Source organism: Pteropus alecto, unplaced genomic scaffold, assembly GCF_000325575.1.
Source record: "Pteropus alecto unplaced genomic scaffold, ASM32557v1 scaffold7, whole genome shotgun sequence".
NCBI classification, from domain to species: Eukaryota; Metazoa; Chordata; class Mammalia; order Chiroptera; family Pteropodidae; genus Pteropus; species Pteropus alecto.
This window is the reverse complement of record NW_006494614.1, coordinates 59,872,684-59,885,879: the sequence shown is the minus strand read 5'-3', so window position 1 is coordinate 59,885,879 and position 13,196 is coordinate 59,872,684. Positions and strand designations below refer to the sequence as shown.

Genomic DNA, 13,196 nt, shown 5'->3' with positions numbered 1-13,196 from the left:
TTGAGGAAGTCTGCAGATTCTGAGGTGGGAAGGCCGAGAAGGGAGGCTCCCCAGTGCCCCGGGGTAGTTGCCAGTGCAGGCCAGCAGGACGGGGTGTGGCCTTTCTATGGACTTGACAATGCTTTTGTCAGAAACCAGTGTTTCCCAAACATCAGTCATTATCCATTCTCCGTGATTTTGGCAATCCATCTGCACAATTGCTTACTTAATATTTTAAAATTACCATCTAAAACTCCTTAGCCATTTTTATTCGAGAGGAAGGCCATCCCCACTATCAATGGAAAATAGCAGCACTCGTCATAAATAGAGGGACAATGAAAGCAAAGGCAGAAGGATTGATGGTGAGATGAAAAACGTCAGCCGGGTGCCCCTGAAATCGCTCGTGGACACATGGGGACACGTGACTGCACTCAGATGAGAAGGGGCTGATGCCTGGGAAGAAGATGACTGTTATGCACTGAATTGTGTCTCCTTTCCCCAAATTCTTATGTTGAGGCCCTAATCCTTAATGTGACTGAATTTGCAGATGGGGCCGTTAAGAAGGTAATTAAGATTAAATGGGGTCATACGGGTGGGGCCCTGATCCATTAGGACCGGTGTCCTTGTAAGACGCAGAGACAGTAGGAACTCATGCACAGAGAAAAGGACACGCAGAGAAGGTGGCCATCTACCAGCCAAGGAGAGAGGCCTCAGGAGAACCCAGCCGTGCTGGCACCTTGATCTTGGCATTTCGATCTCCAGAACTGGGAGAAATAAAATTCTGTCATTTAAGCACCTGGGTCTGTAGTATTTTGTTATGGCAGCTCAAGCTGACTAAGATAGTGACAGAATGAAGTTGAGCCTGTGACCACTCACCACTCAGAGTGTGATGTGGGGACCAGCAGTGTCACTGGGAGCTCCTGAGAAATGTAGACTCTCAGGCCACCCCCCAGACCTGCTGGACCTGAATCTGCATTTTGACAGGTGCCCGCCACCCCCCACATGATTCGCACACTTTAAAGTGACATCACTTCCTATTTATCAGGCTCCTCAAGGCTCCGAAAATACCACAGTAATTAGCAGCTCTGTGCCCGTGTGCTACTCCATTCTCGTAGAATTGGCGTAAACAAAATAGCAAACAGCCTGAGAGGAGCTTTTAAATGGTTTATTTCACAAACTGTTCGGATTTGTCCATAAAATACATGTCATAGAAATGTTTTAGAAATCAAACCAGTTTTATTGAAACAACAGCAATGTGGTCCCTGTTCATGCAAAGCACAAAATTTTTTTTTACAGTAAACGTTTGTACATAGGAAGTAGTAAATACATCATTTTTCATAGAAAAAAAGCACACACATAAGCTGCGGGCTGAGTGAGCCTACAGACAATATGAAATCTCAGGACACGATGGGACAAAAATCTGAAGGAAATCGAAACTTTTCATTTTGGGGGCAGGAGATCTAGAAACACCGTTGGGCTGATTTACCATCTTTTTATGGATTAAGTGCTAATGGCACAATGGACCCTGTTAAACATAAAATCAGAGGTGGTCCCTGATTACAAGGGCTAATAATTTCTAGTCTTAGTTTCCATTTTCAGAAGAAAAATGGTTCCAGTTTCAAAATGTTCATGAGAATGAAAAGGGCACAGGATCTGGCTGGGGGCGAGGACTTTCTATGCTGTTCGATGGGTTCGCTTTATGAAGTGTTCAGGAACCTGGGAACTTAACTTAAAATGATGGGGTCGACTCACTCCGAAAGCTTCAGATTCTGCCTCGGGCAAGAGGCTTCAAAAGCAAACCCACTGAAAGTCTCCTGGACTGTCACTAGTTTTAAAAGCCCAACCTGGCAGGCTCGCCATAGCCACAGTCGCAGCCACAAAAGGCTGGTGACAAGCCGAAGTCCAGCAGTACAACTCGTAGTATCCAGAAGTTTCCAAGTACTCAGATCTTTGGTGGTAACCAGACACAATATCTGACAGGCTGACCAAATTCTTTCACTCTGACATTTGGGGTTGAATAGTCAGAACCTATGAATTACTACAAGCCCACAATGCACACAGAAAAAACATAGTCCTGCTAATTTCAGCTCCGTTAAGCTAAGAGCTTCATTGTTTATACGAACTCCCTAAAGGGAGGAGAGGAGAAGCTATTTACCTTCATTTTTTTGCATTAATTAGGAAGGCACTCAACAATGCACCACTTTTTCTTTTTCTGCTGATTCCTTTGCCTTTGAAATATTTCGATGGAGAGCGAAATCAGATTTGTAACTGGCATTCACAAAAGTGATGCATTGGCCAGCCCGGTGCTGGAGGGTGGAATTTTACCTTCTGTAAAGAGACGCTATTTACAAAAGGGTATTTTATTTCACTGTGGGTTTTTGGTCTGGGCTTATGAAGAACTTTTATAAAGTGATGGAAGCCAGAGAGCACCACACTCCTCGGAGCCTCAGGAACATTTGGCAAGAGCTGTTCCACAAAAACAGGAAGAGAAATCCTTCTAGAGTGTTACCCTCTCTTGTTGTTATTATGCCGCAGGACGGTTTCATAACCACAGACTGTTCCTCTCCGCAGAGCTGCTAACCTCGGCGAGGAAGGTACTAAGGAATCCGTTCCTCCCACTGCTAAAAAAATAGGTCATCCGACGAAAGAGGAATCTGCACGTTTAATGGTCATTTTTAAAAAGCGGCAACCAAATAGCCCTTCTTCGGCTGTTCATAGACGTCTCAGTGGAACCAACAGAGACTAGGAGTTTAAAAAAAAAGTGGGCTTCGCACAGAATTGCTTGCAAAAGCAAAGACCCTGGTGTGAAGTATGACATGTAAACTAGTCTGGCGGGCGCGTGAGCCACAGTGGGTAGGGGGTGAAGTAAGGAACCTGGTTCATTAGTCTTCAACGAGACCAAAGGTCACGGCAGCAAACAGACGGGCCGCGTGGACGAAGGAAAGGACAAAAACAAGATAAATCTCTGGAGTTACTGGTGAACTCTAAATAAACCAGCACTGCTGTATAGAGAACCAGCCTGCTCGTGGCAGGACGCTCGCAAGGAGGGTTGCCAGGGAAGAGCCTGAGTCTCACTTCCCCAGCCCCCTGTTCCGGCCCATTTGTCTGACCAGCAAACATTAAACCCATTTTTCTCCATTGGTAGGGACGGACAGTGTTTTTTAATTTTTTAAATAACTACCTTCTACCCCATTCCTGAAACTCCCCCTGCACATGCTCAGAATGCCTCTTCCCACGCCCCTGAACGCCTCGCCCCGTGAGTGCCAAATCCTGTGCTCTCTCCGCGGGTTTTGGAAACCTCTCTCCACCCCACTCAAAAGAACACATGAGAAGAACCATCTCGTGTGACTGCCCGTATAGAGAGGGCATCCAGATGGAGACCCCCGGGCTGCGGCAGGACCCACCGGGCGTCCCGCCAGGATGCTGTTTCTCCACGGTACCGAGAGGAAACAAAGGCATGAAGGATGTGACACTGAAAATCGCTCCAAGGAAGTTTCCTGCCTCTCCATATCCCCACCCACCCCAAAAGGATAAAATAAAAATAAAAAGCAAGAACCCGAAGCCTTTTCTAGAAGACCCCCCTGCTCCCCAGCACCAGAAGTTCACTGCCTGACAGCGAAGATCCGGAAGGCCTTTCCATCTTGAGGGGTCTTCAAGCTGAAAAAGAAGGGAGAAGGCATGTTATCTATAGAGGGAGGACTTTCTGTAGGGACTCGAGCTGGGAAGGGGGAGCAGAGTGCCCCTCATGTCCCAGTGGTGGAAGGACCATGGCCAAGGGACACTTCCTTCCCCACAGCTGCTGGAAACAGTCTGCCCCAGCCAGGTACAGCTGGCAAATTCCATTCTCTTTGCAAAAGGGCCTGGGTCTGAATCTAGGTCAGGGTTGTTAAGTTATTTTCTTTTAACTCTGGGATTTATTGGCCCCAGTCTGTCTGAATTGAACTCACTCCCTGAGACTTCTGCCTGGATTTTGCTGCCACCTGTCAACCAAAATAGCAGCCATCTGGTTGACAGATTAATAGGCTGGTATTATGACAATAAAGCATGTGTTGATGTTATTGAAATGGCACACCAATTGTGTTCAGATTTTGCACTGAGCACTGTGCAGAGTACTCTGTATACACTCTTTGCCTTCTTCCTCGGGTAGGTGTCATTAGTATCCCTAGTTTGCAAGTGAGGAAACAGAGGTAAGGAGAAATCAAGTGACTTACCCAAGGTCACACAGCTAGTAAAAACTATCCTCTCATGATAGGAATGAATTCTTTCAGCTTACCAAAGAGTGTTTTTCTTTTTTTTTTTTTAACAGCTTTATTGAAGTAGAAAGAGCCATGAAATTTACCCTTTTTAAAGGTTCAATTCAATGATTTTTACCGATTTATAGAACTGTGCAATAGTCTCCACAATCCAATTACAGATCATTATAATCAACCCCAAAGTGCTTTCATGACCATTTATAATAGATTCCCCCTCTTCCCAGGCTCTGGCAACTTCTTTCTCTATGGATTGGTCAGTTCTGGACATTCCATATAAATGGAATCATACGATGTAGGTGGCCTTTTACGACTGGTTTCTTTCTCTTAGCATGTTGTTTTTAAGGTTCATCCATGTTGTAGCATCAGTCAGTACTTCATTCCTTTTTATTGCCAGTAATATTCCATTATGTGGATGGACCACATTTCATTTATCTATTCCACAGCTGATGGACAGTTAGAGTCTTTCCACTTTTGACTATTGTAAATAATGCTGCCATGAACATTTGTGCACAAGTGTTTGTGTAGACCTACGTTTTCAATTCTTTGAGGTGGATACCTAGGAGCAGAATTGCTGGATTGTATGTTAATTGCATGTCCAACTTTTTAAAAAACCACCACGATGTTTTGCACAGCGGCTACACCATTTTATATTCCCACCAGCAATGCACGAGGGGTCCCAGTGGGACTAACGTTTGTTATTGTCTGTCTTACAGCCATTGTTAGTGGCTTTCTGTACATAGAGAGCTTTTTTATGCTTTTTATGCAACTGCATAGTAGTCCTTTTTCTTAAAGTATTATAATATAGCTAACTGGTCCTTTTAAATAGATATTTAGTTGTTTCTAATCTTTTGCTTTTGCAAACTATGCTGCTACAGAGAACAACTTTGTCCCTGACTTTTTGCATATGCATGAGAGTGCCTGTGGACAAGCTCCTAGGGGCGGAATTGCTGCATCAAAGGATGTGTGCGCATTTGTCATTTGGCCAGCTTGCCAAATTGCCCTCCATAAAAGTTGTGCCAATTGACAACTCCGTCAACCGTGCATGAAGCAGCCTGTTTAACCCTCATGCTTGCCAGCACAGCATGTCATTTAGCTCTTTGTCTTTTAGCTTTATGTCTCAGCCAATCTAAACAAGGGAATGGCATCCAAATATAGTTTTAACATGCATTTCACTCATTATGAATGAGGTTAAGCATCAGAGGAACAACCCAGCCATGATTTCAGCGTGATCTCCTTCGAGTCCCTCCTCCAGACGAGAGGGACCCAGACTGAAAACTGCTGGACTAGACATATGGCCTTTGCCCTCTCAGACTGCTTAGTAAGGCGAGCAATCCTCAGGGAACAGGCTGCTGGGAATTCCTATTTTTTCCCCTATTTTCCCATGACAGCTACATGCTTTTGGCTACCCTGCGATCGAACTTTTGAAACATGGATCACATAGGAGCCCTTGGCGAGATGGGGCTGTGAGGAAAAGCCAAGAGCCCAGACGGAGCAGAATGCTCAGCCGAGGTGGTCTCCATGCCAGCTGTCCCCACTGGACCGCATGGAGGAAGAAAGCGGCCGTGCAGGGGCTGGGGTTACCCCGGCTGCCCTGCTGGTTTCCGGGAGGCTCCGATTCCAGAGCCTTCCTCAGGCCTCTGGGCTGCAAGGTTTCCCTGGATTCTCTGCCCAAATGAATAGTCTGGGAGAACCACCCAGAGCCGCAAGGCACTTGGCTCTTCCGTGTGGTGGGCAAGCCACACTGGGGAAAATTACCAGGGTTTATGTCTCTTCTGACTTACTGCTGGAAATTCTATGGATGGGGCAGTGGGTTCTCCCAGGGACAGGAGGCTGTTCAGGCTATTGTGCCCATAGGTACCCCAAGGTACCTGGACATCTTGCCTGGACCTACCAAGCACCCCCACTGAACAACTTGTCCACCCTGGAGGCAAGAGCAGGCTCACTGGACTCAGTATGTGCTTCTTAACACGCCAGACAGTGTGCTGATGACACTGAGCGTGTTGATGCGATAGCACCAGATGTCAGTTCCAGGTCTGGGTTGCTCAAAAAGCCTTTGGCGGGTCCCCATTTGTTCACATCCTGAGCATTTACTAAGCACCAGTTCTACTGTGTAAGTTGGCAGTTGTGCATGTTTGATGAAAAATGAGTGTGAATTTGGTAAATTAGAAAATAACCTACTTTTCTAAATCTTGCCCTCTGATTCCGTTTTCGGGTTAGCTTATAACTCCCACATATGTACAAAGGGAGTGGAAATTGGCACAGCATTTCTGGGCAATTTTCATAAAGGGTCTTAAAAATCCCTCAACCTGTTCTGAACAAATGGCCGAACTCAACAATCTGTCATTCAGCCCATGTTTACTGAGCACCTACTATGTGCCAGGCACTGGGTTGGGTGTTAGGGACATGCGGTTACCAAAACTGATGGGAGTCTTGCCTTCTTTAGCTTATAGTCTGGGGGTGGGAGATAAACAGATAAATATGTATAAGCAATAATTTCAGAGAGTGGTGGTTCCTCGGAGGAAAATAAAATCTGGGGCAATGGGATCAGACCAGGTCTGGGAAGAGGAGGAGGGCAACTGCGGACTCAACAGTAGGAGAATGCTTGCTTCCTCAGAGAGGTGGCATTTGTGTGTAGGTCTGAATGACAAGGGGGACCAAGCCACAGGAATATATAGGAGCTGGGAGGGTCCAGGGTCAGATAAAGTAGGTGCAAAGGCCCTGAGGTGAGAATGATCTTGGCTTGTTCAAGGAACACAGAGAAGTCTATAATGAGGAGGGGCGGTACCAAGAGAGGGCGGAAAAGCGGGCAGTGTTGGATCAGGGGTGACCTTGCATTGAAAGGTGAGGGGATCTTCTTCTTAGGGCAATGGAAGGCCACTGGGGGCAGGGTTTAAACAGGAGAGAGTCACACTGTGCATTACATAAAGAGATCGATTTGGCAGCTTCGGCTATTCTACTAAGAGGAAGTTACCTAAAAAAAGGGTGTCAGGAAAGTACACGGGCTTGTGCAAAGATGTTCGTTGCAGTGTTGTTTATTACAGTAAAAGAAAAAAGGAAACAACACAGATGTCCATCAGCTGGGTAAAGAAATGATGGGCTCGCCACACAGGGAACAGCGTGCTGCCACCGAGATGATGGCGCAGCTACATTGGACTGACTAGGAAAGACCTTTGCAGCCCACTGCTGACCAAAAAGAGATAAGTAATAGAACGATGCAGATAGTATGATCCCACTGTTATAAAAACATAAAAAATAAGGTGTTCATGTGTAAACAGGAAAAATCTGGAGAGAATCGCATAGTGTATAGTGGTCCTTTCTGGGTGTGAAATTTTAGTGATAGTAATTTCTTAAAATCAGTTTCACTATTTCCTAAAGTTTCTGTAATCTTATTTTCAAAAGAAGGGGAAAAGAAAGGAAGAAAGGGAGAGGAGGGAGAGGGGAGGAGAGGAAAGAGGGGAGGAGACGAGAGGAGAGGAGAGGAAAAGAAAGAAAGAAAGAAAGAAAGGAAGGAAGGAAGGAAGGAAGGAAGGAAGGAAGGAAGGAAGGAAGGAAGGAAGAAATAAAGAGAAAACCCATGCAAAAATTCCCTGTAGAACTGGGGAAGAACCTGAATTAGTCTGAGAAGATTCTGGGAAGTTCCCTTCAGCTGACTCAGCTCATGAGGAACCACTGATCTACTTGATGAGCTGTGACAAAGGTGCTCTGGGATATGTCATGACTGTAGTCTCAGATGATGTCACCATCTCTGTCCTGGTTAAGGATTCCCAGCCACTTGCCTGCTCCTGGGGCTAACGCTCCTCTGTGCCAGGAGCTCTGCCAAACACACGCACATACTACACGACAGATGCTGCCTCGATTTTTTAAGACATCATCTTACCCATCCATTCCTTGCAGTAACCCCACGAGATCTCTCGAGTTCTTCTCACTTACAGAAAGGAACCAAAGCTCTGAGCAGTGATACAATTTGTCCCAAATGAAATACCTGTTTCAGGTATAGCTGGGATGTGGACCCAAGTCTGTCAAGACTCTGGGACCCCTTTCTAATCATTATCCTAAATGAATGGGCTGTGGCCATGCCATCCTCAAAGATGATATTGGCTAACCCTAGATTGCAATGGGGGGCTCAGATGCTAGGAGCCCCGCAGGAGGCAGGTGCCTGCAGGTCCACGAGAAGCTGCAAAGATATGACTGTGTCCTGGAGGTTCACCCTTGCCGGTGAAAATTACTCAGGGAGGAAGTGGTCACCATTTAGTACCACATAACACAGACTGGATTTAAAAAAAAAAAGACAGCTGGCAGTTCCAGGAGCAGGGTGACCCAGAAGGGACCAAAGAATTGTCGATGTCATTGTTGGCATATTTCCCAATCTTCTTGTGAAATAGGTTTTGAAAAATGGTTTTGGTCTAAGAAAAAATCCTGAACTGATATTCATCCAGATGTCCAGCTTCTTCCTGAGAATATTCAGACAAACCCCAATCCCAACATCAAAAGCTCTTCCTGACACTTTTTTCTTCTTCTGCTATCCTTTGTGGCATGTGTGTGAGAGAGAAGGTGCCTGTCTTCTCATGTTGTCCCAATTCTGCACGGCCACCTTTCAAAACGTTCAGGAAATCCTCTTCTAGAAAAAGGTCATTGCTAAACCACTGCCTCTTTGAAGCAGAACCAACTTTCGGCCCCCGTGCTGAGAGCTCTGTTCAGAAGAGTTTTGTTGGTTTGTTTGATTGATTGAAGGATTCCGTAAATTTAGAACATATTTTGCTGTGAACGAGTTACAGTATGGCCAGTGCCCACATCTTCCTTGGGACCAACTGTGACCACTCCAGGGTCCCAGCAGATGTTGGGGACAGTGCTACCCTGCAGCCCCATGTCGGTTCTCACAATTCCTGATGGGAACAGGCTCCGGGGAAATTTCTTAGCCCTGGGCTCCGTGTAGAGGGTTGCTGAGGTCCTATCTAAACAACGAGAGGTCGGGGCATGGCCACGCCAGAGATGTCCGTATATCTGCTGGAGCCATGTCACCAGGAGGTGCCTCTGAACAGTACGAAGGTGTCTTGCTTGTTGTGCTCAGCTCCCTGCACCTCCCTCCCTGTGCTTTTCTACTAAAAAGTCCTTGTTTCTGCATCATCTGTCCCCCTACTAGATGACAAGTCCCACAAGGGCAGAGGTCAGGCCATGTGTACCCTGCTGGGTCCCAGTGCCTGGGACATCTTAGGGGCTCACCAAGTGTAAGACATCTGATAGGTGAGAGCGTGTTGGAAGGATAGAGACAAGGAGGAAAGAACGAATTCCTACAAGAGGCTTTCCTCCTTGTTCTCAAAGATAATCTATGTAGGCTATTTCTTATAGTATTATGACCCTATGTGAAAAGAGCCAGAGTGTCCTGAGGTTTGACCTCAGAAGTTATGTCACAGCTACAAGGGCCACAGGATTCATCGGACACTTACTATGAACCACCAGTAAGCACCTGGCACACACTGTCCCATTTCATCCTCCTGGCAGCCATCTGACGGAGGAGGCACTCAGGCTCAGGGAGACTGCCTACCCAAGGACACACAGTGCAGCAAGGTCCCAAATGCCATCAGACCCTACATGCCCTCCAGGCCTAGCTTCTTCCCTCTGTATGTGCAGGGTGGACTCTGTCATCTTGGTGCCATGGAGCCCAGCAGGTCCTGGTACACCGTGAGTATGTAGTAAGGGAATGACTCTTAATGGCAAAATATCAGAATCATGTATAGTGCTGACTGCATATGCCAGAGGGACGGTCACCTTCCATCATCCTTACAGGAGCAGTTGTCATCCTCCAGTGTGCTTCAGGACCCCGGGGAGGCATGTCACACTCACAGCCTGCTGAGCCCACTCCCAGAATTTCTGATTCAGCAGGTCGGAGGTGAGCCTGAGAATCTGCTTTCCTAGGGAGCCCACTCTGAGACACCGAGCCCCACTTACCACCACTCAGGGGGCAGGAGCTGGCTGATTAATAGTGCAGTGGGCGTCAGCCACTTTGGGCCTGGGAAAGGCTGCCTGGAAGATACTCATGATGACAGTGGCAATTCAGGGGGGTCCCTCGGAAGAGGGAAAGAACGACGGGCCTCCCCAGAGTGGAGGAGTGAAGGGGATGACAGTAGGGGAAAATGTCAATTCTGGGACCCCTTCTTGGTCCCCTGCCCTCCCCAGACTCCCACTTTTGGGCCCACACAGTAAGCCCTCGTCACAGCCCTCGGGGAACTGCTGTGACGTCCTCAAGGATAATACAAGCAGAGAACAAAGGCAGACCTGCCGGCATCTCAGAACAACTGTTTCTCTTAAAGGGGTCCAAAGAGCACAACGGATTGGTGTCTTGGGATTTCTTTCCAGCGTGGCCAGGAAATTCCACCTCATCAGCTGCTTCATTTCCCTCCCATTAAATCAATGGAATTTCCCTTCATTAAGCTTTTCCCAAACAAAGGTTGCAAATGTTGAGGGAGAAATTGCAAAAGCTGTTAACTCTAGCTGTTTGGGGCTGATGGCAGTGACCGTGCAGGGATCCTTGGGAAGAACTGTGTGTGATTCAGTGACTTGATTCCGCATTGTCTTCACATATAGCACCATCCTGAGGCTCAAAAGCGTCCCAGGGAGATGGGAGGATGGAGCCAGGTGCCAAGCTCTGTGGAGCCATGAAAGCTTAAACTTCAAAGTCCTTGGCACATTTGCGTTCTTGACTTTATATTTCTTTTCTAAAGAGGGCCCCTTATATTTAAAGTCTTCAGCATTCCTCTCTGTTATGGACTAAACCGTGTCCCCCCTCCAAATTCACAGATTGAAGTCCCAACCCCCAGTAGCCTCAGAATGTGACTGTACTTGGAGATTGGGCCTCTAAAGAGGTAATTAAATTAAAACGAGGTCCTTAGGGTGGGCTCCTATCCTACATGACTGATGTCCTTCTAGAAAGAACTGGGCATCATCTCAATGAATCCTTCCGACAAGGAAGTAGAGACTGCTGTTATTCCCATATCACAGGTGAGAAAACCGAGACGCAAAGAAATTAGGCGGTGAGCTCAAGGTCATGAAGCTGGTAAGATGCAGAGCCTAGGTCTGTTGGACTCTAGACTCTATGTTACTATGTTATTATGCAGCCATATATAATGACTATGTAATTATAATTTGATCCCATTGTTTTGTGTGTGTGTGTTGGTGGGGGGGGGGCGGGGAAATGCACACACACAGGACCAGAGGGATATGCACCAAAAATCTAACAGTTACTCCCCCTGTTGACAGGTTTTGAACAATTTTTTCTCTGTGGGCTCATCTGAGGTTTCTAAATTTTCTACAAAATTATGCATTGGTAATAGAAAGAAAAAAGTTCTTATTTTGAAAAAAGAAAGAAAGAGACGTGAACAGGCTTGTCCTGGGTGTTCTGGTAAGAATTAATGCAAGTCTGCCCAAGTTTATTTTAAAGGCACTGTCTTAGGCTCTCCTGCCAGGACCCCCAGGGACCACCCCCGCTGGCTTTGGGTGTTGAGAGTCGGAGAATGCATCCCTACCTTTCAGACTGGACCCCATTCCTGAGCGAGCCCACGTACGTCTTCTTTTTATCAACAGGCATCACGTCCACGTAGCCCCCACTTTCATTCCTGATGACTCCTGCGTGCACGGCTGTCTTACAGATGCTTGAAGTCTGAAAGCACAGGAAGAGCAGTGATCACCATCAAGGAGGATGGGCTCACGGGTGACGCCCCGCTGGGGATCAACCATTACTCGGCGGCCTGGTTGGTGGAGTGCGGGCCATGTCAACCCCAAAGCAATGACTGTCACCACCTTGATTCTTCAGTGGTCTTTCCAGAGAGACCTGGCATCATTCATTCATTCCTTTGTTCATTTGCTTGACAAATATTTTCTGAGCCTCTACTATGGCCAGGTTCTGTCCTAGATGCGGGGTGATTCCTCAGAAAACCAAATAAAGACCCTGCCTTCATAGAATAGAGGGAGACAAGTAAACAAACACACAAACAAGTAACTCGAGCTATGAAGAAAATAAAACCAGATCATGAGATAAAATGACCAGGAGGGGGACAATTATAGAACAGTTAATCAAGGAAGACTGCGCCTGCTATGACCTTCGAGCTTAGATCTGAGTGACAAAAAGGCACTGGCCATAGCCGTGGGAATCTCTCTGGGCACAGCATCTGAGGCAGAGGGAGCAGGTGGAGCTAAGGCCCTGGGGTCCTGTCTAAAGAACAGAAAAAGGCCTTGGGTGGGTGGAATATAGTGAGTCAGGCAAAACGTGATGAGAGAGGTGAGAGGTGGGCAGAGGCCAATCGGGTGGGCCTGTGAGGACCACAGTGGGAGTCTGGGTTTACTCTAGGTGCCAAGGGAGCTGTTGGGTTTCAAGCAGGGTCAAGGTGTGTTGTTTTCTAAAGTCAACACGTAGTCCAGTCCCTGCATAATAAAACCCTTGAGTTAAACTTTCATTAGGGCCTTAACTTATCCAATAGAAAAATGGTCCTCGGATCGGGTTGTCTGGGAGTAATGAATCCAGTTCATTCAGGGTGGACTGGCTGGTACTTGCTAAAAGATGCCAGCGCCTGGGCCTCACCCTGACCCACAGATTCAGAATCTCCCCAGATGAGGGCCGAGTGATTCTGACGCATACTCAAGGTTAAGAACCAGGTAGGTAACACCCTCCTGCCTCTTCTGTGATCCTTTCATCTGGCCTGTGCTAAAATCTGACAATGGCCTTGGCAGTGATCTCGGTCCTCGCAGCAATTCAGAGCCACCCACAGCATCGGATCACGATGACAGGCCCAGACTCCCAACCCCTCCCGCTCCCACCAGATTCAGCTGCTCTGGGGTGAAGCCCAAGATTCAGTACTTTAAACACTCATCGGGAAATTGTCAGGTGCAGCCAGAGCTGCGCGGATGGGCTGAGTTAACCCATTTGTGGGGTGAACGGCCTCCTTCAAGGTAAACAGAGCTAACGCTGACACT

At 47.1% G+C, this 13,196-nt stretch overlaps 1 protein-coding gene across 1 annotated transcript in view; it reads right to left on the bottom strand.

Moving 5' to 3' along the window:
- Positions 1-1,128: 1,128 nt before the first annotated feature.
- CRISPLD2 (cysteine rich secretory protein LCCL domain containing 2) overlaps positions 1,129-13,196 on the bottom strand; it is a 64,168-nt gene continuing 52,100 nt past the window's right edge. Inside the window, exons 14-15 of the mRNA XM_006926727.3 lie at positions 11,753-11,886; positions 1,129-3,636 (exon numbers count right to left, since the gene is read on the bottom strand). Of these exons, the coding sequence (XP_006926789.1) occupies positions 3,582-3,636; positions 11,753-11,886 (189 nt within the window). The 3' untranslated portion in view covers positions 1,129-3,581. The remainder of the gene's footprint in view (positions 3,637-11,752; positions 11,887-13,196) is intronic.